The sequence below is a fragment of the Buteo buteo genome, chromosome 16 (genome assembly GCF_964188355.1).
Source record: "Buteo buteo chromosome 16, bButBut1.hap1.1, whole genome shotgun sequence".
Lineage (NCBI taxonomy): Eukaryota > Metazoa > Chordata > Aves > Accipitriformes > Accipitridae > Buteo > Buteo buteo.
The window spans coordinates 5,272,632-5,285,816 of NC_134186.1; the positions used below are offsets into that span (position 1 = coordinate 5,272,632).

General features: G+C 56.1%; 3 protein-coding genes and 1 non-coding gene across 6 annotated transcripts; 1 reads left to right on the forward strand and 3 right to left on the reverse strand.

Moving 5' to 3' along the window:
- Positions 1-102: 102 nt before the first annotated feature.
- On the reverse strand, positions 103-231 carry LOC142040664 (U11 spliceosomal RNA). Its single transcript, XR_012653260.1, has one exon. It is a non-coding gene; the product is annotated as a U11 spliceosomal RNA (small nuclear RNA).
- Positions 232-586: 355 nt separating this feature from the next.
- TAF12 (TATA-box binding protein associated factor 12) lies at positions 587-8,166 on the forward strand. Of its 3 annotated transcripts, none has more exons than XM_075047637.1 (7): positions 587-679; positions 2,046-2,192; positions 4,089-4,340; positions 5,517-5,594; positions 5,897-6,011; positions 6,459-6,547; positions 7,693-8,166. In XM_075047637.1, exons 2-7 carry the CDS (start codon positions 2,124-2,126, stop codon positions 7,726-7,728), a joined length of 639 nt encoding a protein of 212 aa, XP_074903738.1. In that variant the 5' UTR covers positions 587-679; positions 2,046-2,123; the 3' UTR covers positions 7,729-8,166. The 3 variants fall into 3 exon arrangements, with proteins under 3 accessions (XP_074903738.1, XP_074903740.1, XP_074903739.1); XM_075047638.1 differs by lacking the exon at positions 587-679 and adding an exon at positions 875-1,913; XM_075047639.1 differs by lacking the exon at positions 2,046-2,192 and having other exon boundaries at positions 588-679.
- A 1,039-nt stretch (positions 8,167-9,205) lies between these two features.
- Positions 9,206-10,792, reverse strand: LOC142040646 (ras-related protein Rab-39B-like). Its single transcript, XM_075048743.1, has 2 exons — positions 10,546-10,792; positions 9,206-9,796 (listed from the first exon to the last, which is right to left on the reverse strand). The coding sequence occupies exons 1-2, from the start codon at positions 10,758-10,760 to the stop codon at positions 9,364-9,366; spliced, it is 648 nt and encodes a 215-aa protein (XP_074904844.1). The 5' UTR covers positions 10,761-10,792; the 3' UTR covers positions 9,206-9,363.
- A 555-nt stretch (positions 10,793-11,347) lies between these two features.
- On the reverse strand, positions 11,348-12,743 carry LOC142040647 (ras-related protein Rab-42-like). The gene is made up of 2 exons (XM_075048744.1): positions 12,484-12,743; positions 11,348-11,762 (listed from the first exon to the last, which is right to left on the reverse strand). Exons 1-2 carry the CDS (start codon positions 12,741-12,743, stop codon positions 11,348-11,350), a joined length of 675 nt encoding a protein of 224 aa, XP_074904845.1.
- Positions 12,744-13,185: the final 442 nt, after the last annotated feature.

Sequence of the window (13,185 nt, forward strand, 5' to 3'; positions counted from 1 at the left end):
CGCCGCTCACCGCTCCGTAACCGCGCGTCGCGCCTCCTTCACCCCACGCAGTAACCGGCTGCCCAGTACCTCACCCACCACTTTTCTACCGTTCACGCTGTCCAGGGCGCCGGAACAAGCGGTTACCGGCGACCCCCACTTCAAAAATTGTGCTTCCGAAATCTCTTGATGTCGATTCCGCGGGGGCGGCCGTGGAGCCCCCCCGTGCCACGCACGGCAGAAGCCCTTTTTAAAGCTTCGCTTCCGGCCCACTGGCACCGGAAAGCGCCAGGGTACTGTCGCGGTCACGGCGAGGAGCGCTTCACGTCCGGAGGACAGTGCCCGGATCCCAGTTTATTCTCTCTTTCTCTCTCCCGTCCATGTTTCTTTCTCCCGTTTTTGCGTTTTTTTCTCCCCAAAAACGCCCTTTTTCCGCCTCGCTGGCCCCCAGTGATATGCAAATTACGCGGGGCATGCTGGGACGTCTCCGCCCCGCGCCTTCACCGAGGACGCGAGGGGGCGCCTTTGGGCGGCAGGGCGGCGCGCATGCGCAGCCACGTTCCATCCGGATTGGCGGCACTGCAGACCGATAAGCGTTTCCGGGTGGCGGCAGGCGGTGCCCCCGGAAGGGCTCGGGGGTGCGCGGCGGAGGGAGCGCAGCCGGCGGCGGTGCCTCGGTCCGCCCGCGGGTCATGGGGAGGTACGGGACGGCGGCGGGGCCGCTCGGAGGGCGGGGGGGTGTCTTTCCCCCGGTGGTGGGAGGCTCCGGTTGCTTTACACCGGCTTTTACGGCCTAAAGCACGGAGGGACCCGGGAGGGAGCCCGGGGGTGGGCGCGGTAGGCTGTGCCCCACTGTTCCCCGGGACGGGCCAGGCCTGCAGCCGGTGTTCCAACCCCTCGCGCGTGTGGCGGTCAGCAGCCGGGGCGGGGGAGGCGAGGAATGGATCCCGGGGCCTGAGGGGCGATCCTCCCCCCTGCCGCAGCCCTGACAGGCCGGGCCTGGCCTGGTGCGGGACGGTGTCGGCTCCGGGCGGCTGTCGGTGACCTTGGCTCTTCCTGACGGCTTTCACTGCGGTTCTTCGGCAGCCCCTGGAAACGTTTAACACGGGGAGGTTCCGTTCGGTCCCATAACGGCATTCCCCGTGGGCAGTCGTGGGGCTGGTGACCTCTTTAAGCTGGTGGCTGGGAAGATGCTGGAAGAAAAACTCTTATGAGCGGCGTGTGTGGAGCTGTCGCCTCTCTAGATGCCAAGTGTCGATGCTTCGGGGGTAGAATGCGAAGCTGGAAGCTGTGTGTCGGGGAGAAAGGAGGCTTGAGTTACCTGTCAGCAGCTAACAAACACATCCGGGGGGGACAAAAAGGACTTTCTTACTTGTTTCCTTGTAGCTAGTGCACCCAATGGATAAGTGCTTGTAACAGGCGCTTCCTCTGGCAGCGTAAGGGAGGGCTTTGTCTCGCATTTATAATAACTAAAGCAAAGCCCAAGAACTTTACCAGTTTTCTCTATTAACAATAAAGAGATGCCTGGACTGTACAGTCCTTTGCAAACCTATTTAAATATTTGGTGAAAATTGTTATGTCTTAATGGGAGCAGGAGCCCCCTGAGCGCTCCAGGGAATGCGCTGAACGTTTGTTTGGCTTTAACGTAGGCTTTAATTATAGCTGTAACCCTCTGTGTAGTACCACCACTTATGAGTTACAGCGGATCACTGAAAGTCAGTGGTGCTAATTGTGGCCACCACACCTACTGCTGCCACGGAGGGAGGCTGCTGTTGCAGAGGTCCGGGCTCACCTCCACGTCGCTGCTGACAGCAGATACCAAGATACTCTGTCTTCTAACAGAAAAGGGGAATTTGACTAAACTTCTGCTCCCACTTCAGGATCCTGGGAGATGCCTCATCCTCTGCAGCACCGTACGCTCGCGTGGTGATCATGTAATATCTTCTATATAGATAAACCCTCTTGCACCGTTGTAAGGACAACGTGTGCTCTCTTGTGTGAAACTGTTTCCTCTCACGATCTTATTATAGAGTGGGTGATACGAAAAATATCTGGTATTCCTGTAGGAATGAGTGTTATATGGAAGAGGAGGAAGCAAGAGTAGGTTAACGCTGACTGCTGACATACTGGGAAGGCTTTGGAAAATGGCCTCTCCGTTCGCTGGCCCCACAGCGGTTGCTGATGTAATTAAAGATCTAGACACTCAGATAGCTGTAAGTAAACCATCCGGGGCTTGCTGTGGGGCCGGCATGCGGGATTTGTCCTGGGAGTCTGCGCATCCCGTTAGTTTTGTGTTTGGTGATCTTAATGGCACGCAAAGGGTGCAATAAGATCCAGAACTAAATGAACAAAACAACTTTATGCTAATAAAGTGCTTTCTGCCCAAGGATTTCGGAGCTTTCTGCCCTGCATGGTGGGTAAGGATTCCTGCTTTGTGGATTTGTAAAGTGAAGTGTGGGTTGAACAACCCAAGATCAACCTAAGCTAAAAACCAGGACTAGCACACTGAAGTCCCTCTTGATCTTGTGCTGAGCTCCTTGTCCAGAAATGCCAGCTGAGGTGCTTTAGGGTGTGAGCATAATGGTTTCTCATTGTTAATTCAGTTAAATATGAGCTAGGAACTTGCTGAAGCTGCTACCGAAGTGTGTCTTGGATATAAATTATCCTAAAAGGGCTCCGTGTCTGTAGGTGCGGCAGTGCATGAGCCTGCCTTGGCATGAAGCACTAAAGCAGCCACTTCTAAGCACTCCTGTGTGATTTCTGGTTTGTGTTTTGGTATGAATTAATCCAAACTAACAAAGCTTGCTCTGATGAGGGGAAAATGTCTATTTGTAGCTCAGGTAGCAGACACTCTGTTCATCACTCTGCATGTGAACGTGTAAAGCTGTTCCAACAAACTCCCTTCTTCTCTCATGAGTAAGTTCACCCTGTGATGCACAGGCTTTTCAGAAGAGGCATCTGCTCTCAGCAGCTGCTTCTGACCCATCTCTGGGCCCAACAGCAGATATTGCACCCGCTGCACAAGGGGCTTTTACATCAAACTGTTCCTTAAATGCTCATTTCACGTGACAGACCTGTCGTCACTGCCCACAGCAGTTGTGGGGGTGGAAGGCCCAGGGTTTGGACAAGTTTCCTTTTACAGAGCAGTAAGGACAGAGCAAAACTTGATCAAATCTGGGGTTTAGAGCCTTCCAGCCATGAAATATAGTAGTTGCTAGTCAGGCTGTGTGTTAGCTCAGTGGCCAATAACCTGAATAACTTCAGGCACCAAAAGGTGAACCTGGAAGATCTGAGTAACCAGTTAAGCCGCCGCAACTCACTTCTAGTTCACTGATAACAGCTCAGTAAATCTGACTTCATTTACTGTGGCTGTCAGTTGCCTGGTGTGGGAAGAACAGATCAAAGGTGTGGGAGTGCACGTGTGTTTCTCTGTCAACATTACCTCCGAGTACCCAAGACTTGCATGCTCAGAACTGAAAACGAACCCTATGTTGTCAAGCCCGCATCGAGGGATTGCTGCAGACGGGGCTTGAAGTGTGGTGTTGCCGAAAACGAGACCTCCACACTGCAGCAGACACCCAAGGGAGCCTGAACCTTGTCGTCTTCTGGCCTGTGTCTCAGGCATGTGGAGTGTGGAGATGAAGACTCGAACGCTGTGCCTGCCATTCCCCTGCATTGCTGCTGTGGGAGCAAGCTGTGTCCTTTAGTTAAATCTTCTTTGTGTGGTCTCTTCCTCAAAGCTGTTTGTGGTCCAAGTGAAATGTGTTCAGAAAGGCCCTGACCAGAGGGCAAGGGGTGGACACATGTGTGGGATTCAGCCCGAAGAATGAGCAGGCGGGTCAGTGCCGCTGCAGAGCTCCAGCCTCCTGTCAGTGCAGTGCGTACAGCCGCTGTGCTTCTCGAGGCAAACTTCATATTCCATATACCAGGGAATGTTGTCCCTTCTTCTAAACATTGCTCCTCTCTTTCTTGCTGCATCCAGAGAGACCCAATCTTCTATAAACCTCTGGTCCCTGTCAGGTTGCTGTGGCTTACTCTGAACAGAGATGTGATCGCCCCGTTGAATTCCTTCTCTGTTTGCTAACTGTGGCTTTTTTTTCCTTTTCCAGTTGATTGGTTTGGGTCCCCACAACCCCAAGAAGAAGCAGGACCTAGATAAGCTGTATGATCTAAAAGCTAAAGCCCAACAGATTATGAACCAGTTTGGCCCTTCTACCTTGATCAACCTCTCCAACTTCTCCTCGATAAAGCCGGAACCAGCCAGCACTCCCCCACAGAGCTCCATGGCCAACAGCACCACCGTGGCAAAGATGCCCGGCACGCCCAGCGGAGGAGGAAGGCTCAGCCCTGAAAGCAACCAGGTAATTTCATCCCTGACTTTAGCACAGTGGGGGAGATGCTCAGACCTGCCTGTGGCTTAATTCCTCTCCTTCTTTAAACTACTGGCAAAAACTCAGCGTCTATTAAAGTATCAGTTACAGAGTGAGCAAACACCTTCATATATTTCTTCCCTCCCAGGCACTTTCAGGCTGGATGGCGTATGGACGCTGTAGGTGTAGAGGTTTTTTCAGTCTCAGGAAATGTATATTGGGGGTGTGATTGGGAAATTCTTTTAAAATGTGGTTTAGATGGGAGAAATAGAAGTGCAGGTTTGTAGCCTCCATCTTACTGGGGTGGTGCGAGAGGCAGCGTCGCTACCAGGAGCTGCTGACTTGCATGTTTGCTTGTTGTGGTGTGGAGTCTTTGACATGCATAACATATGTTGCTGCCCAGCGAGTGCTCCAGGAATACACCCTGATCTCTCTGCGGGCTTCGCGTCTCTGCGTGACCTCTCTGGGAAGTGTACTAGTCCTCCAACACAAACACATGCACAGCAGTTCCACCATTGGTGTAAGGGAACCAGGAAGGGCAGGAATTTCCCACGTGTGTCTGGTTCATCTGACCAGGCTGACAGATCAGCGGTGATAGCTTCCATCCATATCCTGTAAGACTTAAGTGTCCTGCTGTTGTTCAGCAGCAGTAAAATTTCTGCTCCCTGCCATGTTTGGGCTGAGAGGGTGCTGCCTTCTGCCCTAGAATAACCCAGCACTCCGTATCTCTGTTTTCCATTTGAAACACTAAAGCTGATAAGCACTAGAGCCATGGAAATACTTCCTTTGTGCCCTGACCACAAATTTAGTTGCTGATACGTTGCTTGCACTTGCTGTCTGCCTCTTAAGACCTCTTGTTTTGCCTTTGTCTCCTCTTGCCAGCCGCCTTACTTCAGCCAGTGGCATTTTAGTGCCAGTTTAGTGCAGGAGACTTATTTATCCTGGCCTGTTGCATTCCACTTTCCGTTCAGAGCAACCACTGGTGCTTGAAAATGACTCCTTAACACCTGATATTTCTTATCTCTGCCATTCCTGAACTGATAGGCTGTGTCAACATGTGTGACTTGTGCCTCCGGTGTAGCGGGGGAGGAGGTCTTTTGTGGCTGTGTGGGCAGCTGCTTTGCTAAAGTAGGGCAGCCAATTGTTCCTCTTCTCCCACACACTCAGGTTTTAACCAAGAAGAAACTGCAGGACCTGGTGCGTGAGGTGGATCCGAACGAGCAGCTGGATGAAGATGTGGAGGAAGTAGGTACCAACCCATAGCAGGGGCTGTGGAAAGAGCTAATCTGGGATTTTTCACGGACCGGTGGCCCTTTGTCCAAGGTGGGGTGGGTTGGTTCATTTTACACTTCTGTATTCTCATGTTTGCTGCAGCCTTCAGCCATCTGTGTCTGCTTCTGCATCCCAGTGTCAAAAAGGATTTTAAAACAGCAATTGTAGCAAAAGCCTTTGAAATACTAGCTTCTGAGGGTTCATTTTCATGCTTTCCACATAATTTCAGCTGCTCAGTACTCATAAGACTGGTGGTTGTCCTTGTTCTGCCACAGATGCTGTTGCAGATCGCTGATGATTTCATAGAGAGCGTGGTGACGGCTGCCTGCCAGCTTGCACGGCATCGCAAGTCAAACACCCTGGAAGTGAAAGACGTCCAGTTGCATCTTGGTGAGTGATTTTTTTTTTTATTTTTTTTTTTTTCCCCCTCAGCTGAGAGCTGGGTGCATGCTCTGAAGTCAGGGCATGGTTGGGCTGGAAACCTGTGAGTAGCTACAGATCTGTTGCTGCTTAATAATGCCTGAATAATCAGGGGATGAATGGGCTGACTGCCCCTAACCATCCCCTCTCCAAATTTTGCAGTTGTGCGGTTTGTAGCTGTCCATCAGCCTGTGTTGGAAGGTCCCTAGCACGGGGACTGTGTGTTTACCATGTTTAATGCTGTGCAGCCCTCTGCTGCTCTGCTTTTGTGAAGCTTTTATAGCTGGTATGCGGATCACCAGCATATCTCTAGCACTGGCTCCAGGCGGGTGTGCTGCCAGTACGTTCGTGATGACGAGGCCGCTCTTGTGGTGGGCAGTTGGGGTAGAGTGTGCTGACCTATGCTCTCTCTTCCAGAACGTCAGTGGAACATGTGGATCCCGGGCTTTGGTTCTGAAGAAATCAGGCCCTACAAAAAAGCCTGCACTACAGAAGCTCACAAACAGGTAAAGAGCCCTCAGTAACACTGAGAATCACATGGTAGAAGCCTGACACAGGGAGGGTGGTTGTGGACTTCTGGCACAATGTGAATTTGTAGCCTCTTCCAAGTGATTTGGACTTGAAATAACTTCCAGAGTCTCCTTGCCTGTTTGTGCAGAGAGGATTGAGGTTGCTCTGGCTCCTCAGTGCTCCAAGAGAAGCAGCGGTACTCGCTGTCTAAAGGGTAGCCCAGCTTGGAAGGGTTCAAAAACAGCTGAATGCTGCAGACAGTAACTTGTCAGCTGCCCCCTTGCAGGTCATGTGCTCTGTCTTTGTGCAGAAGGGAATGAAAACACACTGACAACTCCTCTGGTTCACTAGAAAATCCATACCCAGGCATGGGGGGGTTAAATGTGGGTATAGCCCCTTGAACCGCTCCAGGACTCTGGATGTTCCAGGTGAACCACAGGGCTCTGACAGGCTGTGGCTCAAGTTCCTGGGGCCATTTTATGTCTGCAGCCCAGCACCGTATTCTGTGAGCAGTGTATGGCACCTGCTGTGTCTGTGTGTAAGGATCAGGAGCCTGGGCTGCTCGCCACCGCAAGATTTTAAACAGCTGCAAAAAGCCTAAAGGCCTGGGAAGGTGTAGCGGAGAGCACACCGTTGTCCTGGGATTTCAGCTGTAGATTGGAGCTGAGCAGCTCTGGGGTTTTTTTTTCCCCCTTAGTTTTGCTTTAACTGAATTGGGCCATCGCTTTTTAAGCGTACAGTCAGAGCCAGGGAGGGAACTGCCCTGCGGGAGCCATCACAATTCATGGATGATGCTGCATCTCCTCTCCTGAAGCTCCTGCAGCAACTGCTGGGTAGAGAGGAGGCTTTGAAGTGGGGTTTGATCCCGTGCTCTGTTTAATCCCACTGCCCCTCACTAGTGTCGGTGTTTCACTTGCCAGCCCCGCGTGTCGAGGAGAGGAGCGCAGACGCTTTCTTTTACTCTGGCTCCAGCTTGGGACCCCATTAAGATTCAAATAGACTTGAAAGACCTGTGTGAAAACAAGTCAGGCAGTGTCCTGAGAGAACCCGAGATACCTTGTTCCTGCACGGTGACAGGTTGTTTTGCAGTAACCTTGTCTGAGACACTCGGCTTCCCACGTTTTTCTCTTTCTTGTTACAGAGAATGGCATTGATTCGCAAAACTACCAAGAAATAGCCCCTGGGAAGAGCCAGGAGAAGACGCCACTGCATTTTGGGATATCTGCCTCTCCACTGAAGCCTCCACAATGCCATCCATGGGATATTTTTTTTAATGCTTTACAGAGAAGCATATATTTTTTATTAACGGTGCAGCAATATCTTGACTTTATGAGGAGATCTGCCAAAAACATTCTACGCCCCCTTCCTCATTCCCCCTAAGAGTGCAACGTATCTCAAAACAAAGACTTTTATTTGTGACTTGAAAGTGGTTTATCGTATAAGTGATTATCCAAGGGACAGAGCATTTGATCTTGTGTGGGACAGTATTAGAAGCATCTGTAGAGGTTTTTGTTTCCTCCTTCCTGCCCCTACCTGCTCCAGTACTTTGTAATGTCAGTGTTTCTATAAATACTTGCGTTTGTTTTACATGAATAAAGAAATTATTAATCTAAAACCATGGCACAGTCTTGTGCTCTTCGAACAGCACGCGGAGGGGTTGCAAGTGAAATGGGCAGCCTCCACGTTGCCTAGTTTCTGCGTGTGGTGCTGTTCTGGTAAGAGATCTCCTGCCCTGGGGTTGAGTGAGTGGAAGGAATTGGCTGGCCTCTGCCATGCTGATAGGGCTGGGCAGGCGGCTTCCCCTCCTCACCTCCAGCCCAGCGTGAGTAGTTTGCCCATCGCTTCGACATTCAGACCATTAGGAGTGGGACATGGTGAATGAGGACAAGAAATCAAAGTGATCCTGGTTCTCTGCTTGCCTGGGACATAAAGAAAGGCCACGTCCCCCTGCCTGTTCCTGCCTGCTCTGCTTGGTCTCCATCAGAGAAGCCGCAGGCCGTTTGTCGTGGTGAAGAGGAGCTGGCAGCTCTGCAGATTCCCCTGCACAACAGCGAGGCTCCTGTGGACCCGTGGGCAGGAGTGGGGCCGTCCTCCCTGCCCGGCTTGCTGCTGGGGCCCTCGGCCTCCTGGTAACCTACAGGGGAAAACTGCCTTGCCTGAAGTAATTCAGAAGCTGGTTTGGGCTCTCTCCTCTCCTGGCAGTGCTGGCTGAGGAGCCCGGAGAGTGCGATAAAGAACGCCCAGCCTCTTGGGTGAGGCCAGTCGGACGGGCGCTCGGGGCAAAGGGAAGCTGTTCCTGCACTGCAGCTGTACTTGGCTGCTGCCGGGGGGGATGTAGAGTTGTTCACAGGCTGCTCCAGCTCGGGGGTACCTGGAAGAAGCTGCTGTTCAAACCAGACCGCCTTACCCTCCCGAGCGCGGAGGAGGTCAGCTCTGAGTGAACGAGTCAGGTAGTAAAAGGGGTTTCAGATCAGCACTGATCTGACTTGGGACCGGGGGGACCTGCGGTTTCTCTCAGGGGGGATGGGGACAGCCTTCTAGAAAGGGAATTTAGAGAGAGAATAGAGGAAGGCGGGTGACACCTGCCTCGCTGCAGACTGCTGCCCCATCGAGCTGGGCAACTTCACCCTTCCCCAGGAAAACACGGGCAGGCAGAGAGGTGAACAGGGGGTGTTTAATGCGCTCTTGCAGTCGCTTGCTGCTCCTGCCTGCACCCCGGCTGCTCGATCTCTGCCTCACCTCCTGTGCATCGCGGTGGGCAGAGCCCAGCGTGTCCCAGCCCCGCCGGGGCAGGCTGCCAGCGTCCCCAGCTCTAGCACAAGCATCTCTTCCGCTTCTCTTCCTTCTCCGGTGCCCGAGCCTTGAGCGGTGCTGGCAGTGGGACGCTGCTCTTCACCCCGTCCCATGCCTCGGTGGGAGCCAGCCGCCCTGTTTGCAGTGCCTGGTAGATGGCCAACGTCAGCATCTGGAAAGCCTGGACCACGTTGCTGGCATCCTTGGCCGAGGTCTCGACGTACTGCACCCTCAGCGAGGCTGCCAGCTTCTCCGCCTCCTTCCTGCCCACCCGCCGCTGCCCTGCCAGGTCGCTCTTGTGCCCCACCAGCAAGAAGACGATGCCGAACGGCTGGACCGCGTCCGTCACCTCCCGGTGCCACTGCCGGATGCTCTCAAAGGACGCGCGGTTGGTGAGGTCGAAAAGCAGCATCCCCCCGGCCGAGTTGCGGTAGTAAGAGCGAGTCACGGATCTGGGGCGCAAAGAGAAATGGGGTGAGCAGCCCCCGGGGCTCCCCTCTGCCGCCTTGGGCAGCATCTCCCCTGCTTGCAGAGCAGCCCCAGCCGCGTCCTCCTGCCTTCAACTGGCACAGTGCTCCCAAGCCACCATGTGAAGGAGGAAAAATCGGCCCTTTTGCTGTATCAGCAAGCGGTCCAGGCAGCTCTGTCCCTGCTCAGCCACCAAAGCTGATCCGTCCCCTGCAGCCACAGCCTCCGAACTCTCCCGTGCCCGGCAGCCACATCCCCTGAGCTCCCCTGTTCCCAGTAGCCAGCCTGGCCGGCGGTGGGCAGCCCCAGCAGTGAGGTGGGCAGGCTCCTGGCAGCTGAGGAAGCCGCTTTGCCCAGCTCCCAGTGGGCTCCCGGCCCGTTCCCCTGTCCCTCTGCAGCTGGTGGGGCAGAGGGCTGCTTGGGGAGTCCCGTATCCAATTTGGAGCTGGAGCCAGGGCTCACAAGGCAACCCCAAGGGCTTCTTTCCCTGGGGACACCCTTGGCTTTGGCTCATCTGGGCCCCTGCAGCCTGCCCCGTGCCGGGCATCGTGGTTCCTCACCCGTGGGGCTCCCCGCAGCAAGCGGACCAGTGGGGACGCAGCTGTATTGAGGACCTCCCCGGGTTTGGGATCACAACATCCCACCAGCACCCCAAATCCAGGGGAACAACTCTCTCCTGGGATCTCCCCGGCTCCATCACCCCTCCGTACGCCGTGGCCAGAGCCAGACCCACCTGAACCGCTCCTGCCCGGCCGTATCCCAGAACTGCAGCTTCACCCGTAGCCCCGGTTCCAGTTCCACAAACTGGACGTAGAAGTCCACCCCCACCGTCTGGTTGACGGCGTCCAGGAAGACACCCTCGGTGTAACGCCGCAGCAACGAGGACTTCCCCACCGTCGAGTCCCCCAGCATGATCACCCGGAACTGGTACTGCCACCGCGGCTCCATCGGTGCCTCCGCCGTCGGCTGGGACCCGCCGCCCCCGCGTCGGGCGCATGTACAGGCAGGCAGGCAGCACCGGCTGCCTCCGCTCCTCCACCCAGGAGGCGTTCCCGCCCCGCCATGGGTGCTGGGTGGCCCCTTTGGAGCCCCTTTGCTCCCTTTATCTTGGCTCCATCCAGCTGGAAGCACTCGGGGGGGGGGGTGCCTGGTCCCATTTTCCCAGAGGGTCGCCCCGGGACAAGAGGCCCGTCAAGTGGCACGGCCACATGCAGATGTGGGTGGGGGTTACCCCACTAGTGAGCTCCCCAAAGCAGAGCATCCCCCATATCATGGGTTGAGCACGGCGGTGTGTCCCTGCCAGGGGTCCGGCACTCGGCACAGCCTTTATTTAGTGCAGAAAAGCCTCAGGTTTATTAAAAACACTCCTGCAGGGGAATATTATTTTTTTTCAGAGCCCCCAAATTAAGGCTTGAAATAAACCCAAACCAGGGTGGGGACGCAGCCCCACGCATCGCCCAAGGGCAGGGGTGCTGCGTGGGGAGAGAAACATCCCCATGGGTGGAGGGTCCCGTGCGTGTCCCCCCCCGTCACCATCAGCACTGGCAGCGCTCCCGGGGCTCTCCCCGTGCCGGGGGCCGGCGGCGGCTCTGGCTGGGGATGAGCCTGATGCCGCCGCAGCCCCGGTGAGGGGTGAGGCCCCCCTGCCCCAGGGCCCGCTGGATGCCCCCCGCCAGCGTCTGGAAGGCCAGCTCCACGTTGAGGTTGCTGCGGGCCGAGGTTTCCACGAAAGCCATGCCCAGGGTGGCAGCCAGGTGCCCGGCTTCCTCCGCCGAGACGGCTCGTTCGGCTGCCAGGTCACACTTGTGTCCCACCAGGACGAAAGTGGGGGGCCGGTCCCCGGCGGCTTCGCGGTACCACTCGGGGACGTGCTCGAAGGACGCCCGGTTGGTGAGGTCGAACACCAGCAGCACGCCCGCCGCGCTCCGGTAGAAGGACCTGGTGATAGACCTGGGCAAATTGGGAGGGGGGGTGGGGGGGGCAGCCCAGCACCCTGCCAGGTCCCACACCTTCTTCCCTCCAACAGGGCTCAGGGGATTTTTGGGTCCCAGCTGGGACCTCGGGAGCAGGAAGGGAAGAACCTGCCCAGACCATTTGCACCCCCCTTTTCTGTTCAGCATCCCCCCAACCCCAGACTCAGGGGGTCCAGAGGAGAGGAGGAGGATGGTCCCTCCATCCCCCCCACAGCCTGGGGTGCAGCGGGGATGGGGCAGCACCTACGGGTGGGTGCCCACGGAGCTGAGCACTGGACAGGAATGGGGCACCCCCACACCAACCCTGGGGCTCCCAGGAACAGGGGCAGCGCAAGACCCCTCGCTCCAACCACAACACCCAGCTCTTCAGCACTTCACACCTCATTTGAGACTCTTTCAGGCTTCTGGGAGCTCCTGGCTCCGGCATGATGCAATCAGAAGGAAATCACCCAGCCCACCGGCACCCCAGGACCACCACCCAACCCTGCCCCTTTGCCTGCCCCCCAAAACCAGCTTGAATTTCCTGCAAGCTCAGCACAAGGTTGCAACAGCCCCTAAAGCGCCAGGGTCGCAGCGAGCCATCGCTGCCCATCCCTGCACACCTGGCCAGGGACTTTACACCCACTCCAGGGTGTAAAGTCAGCTGGGTGCTGGGGTCCCGCATGGGGGTTTTGTCCCCATGTCCGTCCCCACCTCACCTGAACCTCTCCTGGCCGGCTGTGTCCCAGAGCTGCAGCTTGGCCTTGCCGGCGGGCGGCAGCGGGATGGTGCGGCTGTAAAACTCCACGCCAACGGTGGGGCAGGGGGTGGCCACTCCTATGCCCCCTCCACCCGGACCCTCCGCAAAGCAGCGCAGCAGCGACGACTTCCCCACCGCCGCGTCCCCCAGCACGATGACACGAAACTGGTAGTGGCCCCCGGGGTCGGGGTCCTGGGGGGGACCTGTCACCGTCCCCATGCTGGCAGCTGTGCCCGGCAAGGCCAGATTTACTGGTCCCAGGCTGGCAGATCCTGACCCAGCTGGGCTTTGCTGTGCTGGCGGGGCTGGGGACAGGTCTCCACCCTAGTCTCCACCCCACGGCACCTTCCCTGGGGACGGCTCTGGCCTCACAGTCACCTGGGCGGACAAATAAACCGTCCCAGGGAGGAGGGAGAAGCCACCAGGTCTGTTCTCATCCTCCTGTCCCCAGGACACCGTGTTTGGTGGTGTCACATCCCAGCTCTGTCCCGCTGCCTGGTTTCGGTGACAAAGGCGGGGACAGCCAGGTGTACGAACATGCTGCCACAGAGGAGCTGGTGCCCCTGAGGAAGCCAAAATTCTGGGAGAGGTGGGAGGGGCGAGCTTTGTGGAAAAAGGGCTCTCGAGTCCCCACGGGGAGAAGGGAAGAGGGGTCAGAGGC